This window comes from Branchiostoma floridae, chromosome 2, assembly GCF_000003815.2.
Source record: "Branchiostoma floridae strain S238N-H82 chromosome 2, Bfl_VNyyK, whole genome shotgun sequence".
NCBI lineage: Eukaryota > Metazoa > Chordata > Leptocardii > Amphioxiformes > Branchiostomatidae > Branchiostoma > Branchiostoma floridae.
In genome coordinates, this window is record NC_049980.1 from 27,161,862 (window position 1) to 27,171,875 (window position 10,014).

General features: G+C 46.2%; 2 protein-coding genes across 4 annotated transcripts in view; one reads left to right on the forward strand and one right to left on the reverse strand.

Annotated features, from left to right (window-relative positions):
* Window positions 1-25: 25 nt before the first annotated feature.
* LOC118409251 (peroxidasin homolog) lies at window positions 26-6,628 on the reverse strand. The gene is made up of 9 exons (XM_035810128.1): window positions 6,197-6,628; window positions 4,779-4,927; window positions 4,312-4,456; window positions 3,335-3,552; window positions 2,720-2,887; window positions 2,267-2,503; window positions 1,209-2,058; window positions 660-820; window positions 26-315 (listed from the first exon to the last, which is right to left on the reverse strand). Exons 5-9 carry the CDS (start codon window positions 2,817-2,819, stop codon window positions 146-148), a joined length of 1,518 nt encoding a protein of 505 aa, XP_035666021.1. The 5' UTR covers window positions 2,820-2,887; window positions 3,335-3,552; window positions 4,312-4,456; window positions 4,779-4,927; window positions 6,197-6,628; the 3' UTR covers window positions 26-145.
* A 339-nt stretch (window positions 6,629-6,967) lies between these two features.
* The window catches only part of LOC118406008 (kelch-like protein 42), a 266,342-nt gene continuing 263,295 nt past the window's right edge, over window positions 6,968-10,014 (forward strand). For all 3 annotated transcript variants that reach the window (XR_004829975.1, XR_004829974.1, XM_035805867.1), the window contains exons 1-2: window positions 6,968-7,479; window positions 8,226-9,393. Coding sequence is in view for 1 of the 3 variants with exons in the window: in XM_035805867.1 (XP_035661760.1) it covers window positions 8,226-9,393 (1,168 nt within the window). In the remaining 2 variants the exon portion in view is untranslated. The remainder of the gene's footprint in view (window positions 7,480-8,225; window positions 9,394-10,014) is intronic.

Sequence of the window (10,014 nt, forward strand, 5' to 3'; positions counted from 1 at the left end):
ACTATTGGTCTATTTTCTTGAGCTTGTTGTTGAAAAAAGACTATTAAACCAGGTACTACGTGCAGACATCTCGTTAATGTCCAAGCAGATCTTGCCGGGACCAAATCGTTATGTTTTCCTTGCTGCCCTTTTACGTCACAACTTGCTACCCCTGCCATTTGGTCAGGTCCATCTGGGGCAGAGACTTGCACGCCACCCTCTCGTTCCCAGGCTGTGTGGTCTGCCTGAAGACGTCCGGCTGCATCTTGGTCGTGCCGTCTGTGTTGTCGCACAAGATGCGGGCCAGGCTGTGCTTCTGGACCTCGGCAAGTTGGTCTGAAGAAATAAGTGGCAGAAAGTCACGATGACCACTAGTAACAAATCATACAAAGTAGGTCTTTGCAGTTTCTTTGCTGCTACGAACTTAATGCTAGTCTCCCACTCTTCAAGAGCCCAAATAAACTCTACCTGGCTCCACGGGTCGCTGGAAAAATAGTACAAATTGGCCAAATAAGACAGAAGCTAGAGCCCAAGAGCTATTCATCATGACCATAGTATACCCATATTCACTTTACTGAGTGCTCGAAGTTGACAATTTGAAATCCATTTTCATTCTATCTTTTGAAGCTATCTTGTCGCTCACTTCCCTATATCTGCTGATGAGCGTAGCTCTCACTAACCTTCCGTAAACTGCTCGGGGTTCTCGAACCAGAAGCGGTCCCCCTTGCGGATGTCCTGGAACTGCATGCCAATCAGACAGGCGAATGTCGGACCCACTATACCACCAGGCACGGACTCCTCGGCAAGACCTCCGACAAACAGGTCGATGTCGTCCACGTGGCTGCAAGTTGTTAGAGAAATGAAATGGATCGCGTTCATCTTACAGCCTTTCGTTTAGAACCCCACCACATTCATCGACATCGTTCGATAGTTATACTGTCATACTGTCGTAAATCAAAGGTATTCTTAAGATGATCGTGCATATGTTATAATTATTCAGCTTTCTCGTTACGGAAAATTTCGGCTTATATCATTGGCGGGGGTTGGTTTAGTCAGTCTGCAAAATTAGACATCAAAACCGTACCACAAGTTCAACCTAAGACGAATGTGGCGGCGCTTGTAGAGCTTTAAAGACGTCATGTCACTTCTAGTTAGCAATTCCTATGAGATTCAGCATCTACGACTGTGAATGAATAGAATTATAGTTCTAAGGTTATGTTGATCATCACCTGTAAAGGGTCTGCAGCTTTTCTCGGGTGGTTACGTCAGGGATCTGCGATGCAAGGTCGACGAACCTCCGTGCCCAAGGGAGCCTGCACTTCTCCCTCCAGGCGTTGTAGCCGGGCAGTCCGTGGTCTCTTCCCCGCTGGATGTTCACGGTCGCCAGGTCAAAGCCGCCATCTGATCCGGGAGGTTCCGCAAACAGGAACTTCGTCAGGCCCGAGACCATGAACCGGTCGAAGTCCTGACGGGGCTGAGCGGTCAGTCCCCGTAGGATGGAGTCCGGGCCGCCTTGGGCGTCGTCCAAAACGTACGATGGGTTCAAGAAGCTAAAGGCCAGCTTGATCGGACACTGGCTGTTTGGAAGAAATTTCGGAGTGAAGCGGTCGAATTCATTCTGAACCATACTATGGCCGAACCGGTAGGCTGCCGTGGCGAACACGTTATAGATGCCAGGGTTCACGGTCGGGTCGTAGCCAGAGAAGAACCCATCCTGAGTGAGGGTCAGGTTAAACTTGGTCATGAAGACGGGTCCCAGAACCAAAGGAAGATACTCGCCGTACGCTATCTTCTGCAACAGCGCGCCCACGATCTTTCTGGCCTCGAAGAACACCCGATCGTCGTCCCACTTCGGGTTGAGTTCGTGGAGCTTCCTGGCGATCCGGTTGTGTTCTCGCATGAAGACGGTGTGTAGGGAGGTGAGCGCTGGCTGCTGGTTCACTCGGATGTCTCCTGCATGTGAGCACTTCTCGCCGTCGGGCCCAGTGAACCCAGCACACTCAAATTCTTCTGTCATGGCCTCCGGTAGGAGTTCCTTCTTCTCGGGGTTAGGGTTTGGTCTGGACTTCAGTAGGAACCCTAACGAGAGAGGGAAGTGTATTTCCGGCGACTTATTTGAGCGGTAGCTTAAGGTAGTATCAAAATCTTCCAGTGGAGTGAAGTCGGCCAAGGAGTGTGTTTGGCTACCGGAGCATACACGCTCCTAGGCCGGCTTCACTCACTATCTGTGATCCACTCACTATCACTATCCTGCTACCGTAGGATCTGCTTGGAGATTGTCACCTACCTTGTCTGAGGGCAGCCGTGTCCTCCTCCGAGTGGCCGTAGACGTTGGAGGCGTCCACGAAGGCGGTGACCTGGTCGAACTGCTGACGGGGACCCATGCGGCACCCTTCGTTCGGACATGAGGCAGAGCGGGGGAACTCTAAACAGGACCTTCCACGGAAATCGGGGTCATTCTCAGGAACGGGAACGTTGAAACATTTTGAATCCTCAGAGTCACAAGAACAGTTGCCGAAACTTTCTGTGGAATTTAAGTGTAGAAAAAAAATGATAATCCATCATCCATAGCAAATTAGCTGCCTAGTGTCCACATTGTATTGTCTCTCTTGTAATTCGAATAAAGTCAAAGTCAAAGACAAGTAAAATTGCGCATAAACTACTAGTATTGTCGACGGTCACAGTGAAGACGAGCAAAGTTTGCAGAGCAGAGCAAACTTAACGAAAAGTCACTACTGACCTGCGTCGGGCGTCAGCGTGATTTCGTGTGACATGAACTGCCCAAACTGCATCAACATGTGGCTGGTTTCATGATTAGATTTCCGCAGATCTTCCTGCATGACCAGACTGACATGGCGGGCGTTGGGCAGGGGGGTGCCGTCCCGACCGGTAGTGCGTGGCGCATTATCTGCAGAGACACAAGAGACAAGAAGGCATCAGGCATTGCAGACTTCGACAGCCAATCACGTTGCCTCTTCACTGTGTGCTGCAACGTGATTGGCTTGTGACATATTACCATCAGCAGCAGGGGAGATTATCTGATTGGCTGACGGCAGGCCATGGCTAACCCAACGAGAATTACATACATGTTCAAACGGTGCAACTGACATGAGACGACGTTTAGACAGTGAAAGACAAAGCTCGGAGTTGAGGGGCAACTAACCCTTTGCCTTGTGGATATAGGTCTATGAAGTTGTTCCAAAGCTTAACTCGAAATGTATGGCATGAAAAAGTGTAGCAACAGCATAACCTTATTCTTCAGACATAAGGGCATGTACGAAACACATACAATGTGACAGCACGGATGGCTGGAAGATAAGAGAAGTCAACGCAGTTGCATTTATCAGCCACATACCATCTCCGTATTGCGGTGGGAGCAGTCTTTTCAGGCATTGCTCAGGGCTTCCTCACAGGGGGTTGTCCAGGTTGTTACGACAGCCGTTTGCCGACCGAAATTCTTTGCCGTCTATCTGACGTGGCTGGCAGCTTTTGACGGTCTCGTCACGTGCACACTGCCCTGTTATGGTACGGGACACAACTTGGCCCAGCTGCTCCAGGGTGAAGTGGTCAGGGCTGTAAAGAATAGTTTTATTCAAATCAATCAAACGATGATACCTGCGTCGTCACCCATGCCACCAGCTTCATAGGCACACCGCTCGGCAACCTGCTGGCCATATTAATAAATGCATCCGAGTCCTTCAATGACAAATCTGAAATCTGAGCCATTCGTGTCTATCAAACTTGCGCTCGCTTTGTGATGTGTTGCCGTAGCCAGAAAAAAATATACTATGGAATACCAAATATGCGTCATTTGTCCAGGTGTGCCCTCAAGATGCATGTATGCATGGCACGTATAACTGCCTTCTTTAGAAAGAATGTCGAAAAGAACAATATAATGTTTCATGATTCTATGCTTGCACGTCCTCTTGTCGACAGGCTCGCCCCTTGCCAAACAGCCAACCAATCACGTTACCTTCTGACCTTTAGCGGCGACATGATTGGCCGGTAACTTTCCTTCCAGCGAGAGAAGGAAAAGTATTTGATTGGCTGACGGCTAGCCAACATTAACATAACGAGAAAGACGGATCGCAGTAGTCTCCTACGGTGGCATAAGGTAGTATCAAAAGCTGGCAAAGGAGTTTAGCCGACCTAGGAGTGTGTATTGGCATTGGTAGGATCTACCGTTTGAGATTAAGATCGCATGCGCGCAGGCCCATACGCCAGGGTCGTTGACTAACGTTATTGTTATGTTATTGTTATTGTTATTGTTACGGTGGGCCTGACATGACAGTATGCGGTTGTTGAGAAGTTAAGTGTGTAACGTTATGTCACCTGTTCATGAGGTTCTTGGCCACCTTCTCCAAGATGGCAGCTGACTGGCTGAGCTTGATTGTCCCCGGCGTGGAACGGTGCATGGTTGCGAAGTGACGTTGACTCTTGGTGCGAGACACGGAACCCACCTTAATGTGTTTGGGTTCTACAGATGAAAATCAAAGAAGGCAGTTACGTCCACTGGTATTATAGTTAACTCATGATAGATTTCAATAAGGTATGTAGTCTTGTCGAAGGCAATGAATAAGATAGATGAAAATCGCATCATAACATAGTTATGTGCACTAGAGTTACACAACTTTTTAAAAAATCTGCAAAAGTTTTGCAATTGGCCATGGGTAAGAAAACAGTTTTTGTGGTACAGTGTAGAGTTGGCACCAATGTAGTTCTTCTCCGCAAAGTAGACGCTTAAGATGCTGAATGGTTGGTTCAGAGTAGTTAATACTGCACATATGACACAAACTCACCTTCCTCACAAACGACGTTGTTATCCTTGCGGACACAGTGGCCTTTCCCAAATTCCTTGGTTGCCATGGCAACTGCTTCCTGAAGCTGTTCTTCAGTTGGGCCATGCCCAGTAACCATGGCAACTGTGGCCAGTAGGACTGCCAATACACTGAAAGAAAATGAACGTGTGTGTTTTATGGCGAAGCCTCAAGGAAGGAGCCATTTCTTCTTGTTCTTTTACGTCTCATTTTTTCATGCCACTTGGCTGTATAGTCACAAATACATCTACAAGATATCCGTGCAATTTTTCCTGGATGCGTTGAGCACTTTTTACTGATTTTATTAACACTGTATGTGTGAACACTATGAGGCGATCCATGGTTTAACTGCACATGCTCATGATACAGAAGCAAGACACGTCTGAACAATGTATTTATTGAGCATGATCTAGACAAGAACCTCACTGGTACACGCGGAGTTTATGGATTGACATTGAATGAGGTCGAATCCTACATGGGGATCCCACACATCTGCTTGTAGATTATTACATATTGGTAGCTCATTCAAAACATGTAGACCGCCCTCAGGCATGCCCAACCAACTCTGACCCTTTTCGTGAGCTTCATGGGCTTTTGAGAAGACAATGAAGGCACGCCTGGGGCCACCTCAACACTAGTCAACAGGTACCCTTGCAACACGCCCACAGACTACCTGCGCTTAGAATTGACTAAACTCTGGTCTTAACGTACGATCTGGTGACAGACCAAATTAAATGAAGTATTGATCATGAGTATTTTTAACAATCTCTCAAGTTTTGTTTAGAAAAGGAAAGAGTGGCAGTTTTCCATGAGCGTTGATTCGTCAACAAATGTGGCATTGATATTATGTCAATAAATCATACTCAGTTTGAAAACTACAGTAGTATCAAAGCAAACAGTATCACAAGTGGTATCTTTTATCAAACGTATTGAGCGTATGAATACAATATGTACATATTATCGTTAGGTTTATGAAGGGTGGTACATGTAGATGCTATCCTCTTGATATACGCTTCCAAAGCTGTAGGGATGCATACACTTAACTTCAATTTCACTGTCCCCGTGTCTTTTACTGGAACTTTTCTGCGTTCAGTTGCTGTGGTTAAGTCTTTAAACCGGGGTAAGGGAACGGCGCGGTCACATTCATTGTCGGCTATGGCACGATTTTAATGTAGAAATTTTAAGAAGCTTTGATAGAACTGACTACCGACAATGATCAATGACGGCCCTAGAGCTGACAGCTGAGTTTGCACGACTATCTCAGTAATATCCTCAGTTTGACGAGTATGACGATCGTACGACGAATTTGACCTGGTCCTAAGTTAGCCCTAACCAGAGCAGGATTGCAACAGAGAGGAAAGAACAACTGGCTGTTATCACTAGAAGCCTTATAGTCTCACCTGACACGCATGGTGTGCATGTCTACAGCGGAAGATCTGAAGAAGGGAAGTCTCCGTTTCAGCTACCTCCGTCTCTTCGTATGTCTTGTAGCGGCGTTTGGATGCTCTGTGGGCGCCTTGCTGCCCGCTTGATATTTCAAACGGGTGTGTCTTCCGAGTCGGAGCAGAACCAAAGACAATAGAACAGTGTCTGCGTGTCATAAGGGCAAGGTGATGCAATATTCTGATACGTGATTCTCTGACACTAGGAGACCAATGTAGCGTATGCAATCGGTCATTAACACGATGGACAGAATGTGGCATATAAAACTTTCTCTATTAATCAAAGCCACCGATGGCCTAAGGCTGTTTGGTTTGATATTTCTAAAAGGCAGAATCCCGTCTATTCGTATCTTGGAGAGAATAGGATCCTACAGTAACTTATCTAGTCTTTAAATGGGTGAAACGACTTGATATTGAGACTGGAGGACCCCCCCCCCCCCCCCAGGTCAATGGACTAGGTAGGTAGGTGTATGCCGAGAAGCTAGGACAATAGAGCAGTGTCTGTGGGTCCTAAGGGCAAGGTGGTTCGATATTCAGATAGGTAATTATCTGGTGATAAACCTCTAATTAGCATAAGATTCAGACATGATCCATGTTAAGGCCTTGGGTCGCAAACCTGCAGGACGGTTATGTTTGTCACCTGACCTACCGGACGTGTCACGTGAGTAGATGGTTAAAGGTGGTTGGGAGTCGATATCGGCCCCCGTCCTGGCCCAATGAACGTTGATTGGCCAGGATGTAGATAGCGTATAACATTCTCTCGAAATAAACCTTTCAACGTCTACTGATCATGATTCCATCTCTTTGTCTAAGTTCTCCAACAAATACGGTCACAATTCTGCAGGATTTCAACATCCAGGGGACCTGGGTTTGGTGGGTCTGGTTACGTCACTTTTTCTATTGCAACAAAACAGATTTATGCTTAATCTCATTTTGATAATAGTGATATTGTACACTTCGTTGGAAGAACAAACGACGAAACTGCTAGGACAGTATAACATGCAACAGAATAGGTTGCGTCACTCAACAGAGAGTGCTATATTCTAACGCCCGACGTATGCCGACCCTGCCAGCCGTGCGCTATATTTGGGTACAGCTCCAGACTGGCGATGACGTACGATCATGGCTGCCGGTTTATGACGCAGCACTGCGAGGTCATCTAGTGAATATCACAGCGAGATTTAGGGAACAAATCGGCCAGTCCTTGGTTTTAGAAACAACCGACACGCCGCTCTGAAACTGTAAGTACGATTGTTAGCAAATGTTGAGGGGTTGATTACTAGTGTGGCTCAACATTTAAGATCACTGCATGGATTGACTGGGGGACTTCTGACCGCCTGCACAATGTCATGTGATTATGTGTAGTTTAATAGTCTTGAGGAGGCGACCCACTAGATAACGTTATCTTGTCGAGAGATAGCTTCACTCCACATGCTCCACGATAGTTACCAGTATCGCAACACGTCGTGAGATCATATGATCTACTCTCCAAGCAGTCTCCAATTATTGAATCTCATATATAATTACATGTTCCCATGATGAATACCGGCATGTACTAGTGTAACATCTCATGCTCAAGGCATCGCATGGGATAATGAGTAAGGTCAGGAGTTGGCTCCAGGAGTAACGAAATACCGAATGTGGCGGTGTTTAGCCTTTGTGTCTTCATGAAGGTATTGTTTTGTTTGTTTGTGTGTTTGTTTGTGTGTTTGTATGTGTGCATGTTTTTTTCGCTGGCCCGGTTCAAAAGTGGTCGAATGTGAGCGGAAAATGGTGTAATTATGGAGACTTGTTTCTGATGTGTTCTTTTGGTGTTAGAGTTCACAATATGGCACAGGCTTACAAGGGATATCCCTGCGTAATTATATTTATCTTGAACTTTAATTTAAATGCAATCGAAATGCTTATCAGGACTCCGCAAGGGTGGGGATGGACACAGCATTAGAGACAATCATTAATATTTGACGGTATTATGATATTATCCTAGATGGACTCACAAGAAGAAAGCGTCAAACCTACAGACAACGTGGACTTCTTCCTGCTAGTTGAGGAAAAGAGAATCCCGGTGGACAGAGACATCCTTGTGAAGTCAAGCAACTACTTCCGGGCCATGTTCTCCTCTGGGATGAGGGAAAACTGTCAAAACGTCGTCGAACTTCACGGGTTGTCGTCTGCAAGTGTTCGCGCTCTCGTCAACCTTCTCCAAACATCACAGCTCTCTTTAAGAGACACAGACATTGAGGACTTCATAGCTACGGCAAATTTTCTACAGGTACAGAAAGCCGTAGATTACGTTAAGTCACATCTAGACGCTCACGCCTGTGTCGATGTGCTGAACATTGCGGAGTTATACTGCATTAACGACCTAGAAGAGGCTGCCTACAGTTTCTTGGTAGATAATTACTTCGATATCTTTAGGAAAGGACAATATGAAAGGCTTAGAGAAGAGCAGCAGACACGGGTGCGAGAACTTAGGAAGAGCATCAAAAGTTACATTTGCGCCATTGTTGAGTACGACGAGGCAAGCGCAGATACACCAAGAAAAACGCGTAATCTTTATTACCATGACGACAAAGAGGATGTTTTCAGGCCATATAAAACAGTTGATTCCAGGGTACCAAAGTCTTCATACGGAGCTGCCGTACTGGACAACAACTTGTACATAGTGGGAGGGTATGTAGATGCCGGCGGGTCCACTGGTAGTGCCACTGGACAGGCCGTCGGCTCTGGGTTTCGGTTCGATCCCATGACGCGCCAATGGCACGAGATCAAACCTTTACAACAAGCGAGAGCCGGGTTTACACTGGCAGCTACCGATACACACCTTTACGCCATTGGTGGGAAGGCCGAAGTGGATCTGTTCACTGTAGAAAGGTACGATCCCAAGGACGACACTTGGACCTTCGTGGCACCCCTTCCGAGGCCCGTAAAGCCCGAGGCTGCTGCAGCTTGCATGGGGGACGTCTATGTCGCGGAGAGCGCGGCTCGCTTCATGAGCCCCGACAGGCTACTGAAGTACTGCACGGGACAGGACGAGTGGACGGATCTGGGGAAGATCCCCTACAGACTGCAGTGCGACAGCGACATGGTGTCCTTTGCAGACTTTGTCATGGTCATCGGCAGCCATGCTATCAAGAGTTACAACATCACCAGCGGTAGGTCCTTTGATGTTGTTTGCTGTTGATTGCTTTTTTTAATGCTTAGAAACATATCATAGTTATAAGTACACCTAGGAGTTTTCTTGAATGCAGTGCCATTTCATTAGTAAGATTATCAATTTGTACCAAATTCAGCGCACGAGCATACGGGTATACGTACGTTCGAGTAAAAATAACCTTGAGTTAAAATTGCATACAAATAAGATTCTAAGTGTACAAATATAACTTCACTGTATTTGGTACATTTCAGTATGCAAATGAAATTACACTGTATTAAGTAAAATTGTATACTTAGGCACCCTTAGTTAAAGAACAAGAACGGGAAACACAATTTCGAAAGAAGCACTCTCTCCTTGTTTCTTTCGTATTATCAGCGATGAACCCTCGAAAAGCTTGTCTTTTCATATGTATGTTCATTCGTTTTCTGTCGACATGCCCAACACAAAGTGCAATGAGCAAGCCAGTACGTATATCGCTTAGAAATACTGGAGAACGAAATGGATTTGAAAGAAAAAACTAACAGCCGTAATTAAATGTTTTGCTACTTCATACGTAAGTGCATTACGGAAAATTTTGGAAAGGTATTACTTAGTCTCTATATTATCATCACAAGGTGCT

Excerpts from the sequence above, each read along its gene's own strand:
- LOC118409251 (XM_035810128.1), bottom strand. The coding sequence starts at position 2,819 with ATGCAGGAAGATCTGCGGAAATCTAATCATGAAACCAGCCACATGTTG. Across the intron at positions 2,059-2,266 it reads CACGGCTGCCCTCAGACAAG|GGTTCCTACTGAAGTCCAGA; the intron begins GTAGGTGACAAT and ends CTCTCTCGTTAG. Across the intron at positions 316-659 it reads CCCCGAGCAGTTTACGGAAG|ACCAACTTGCCGAGGTCCAG; the intron begins GTTAGTGAGAGC and ends TTATTTCTTCAG.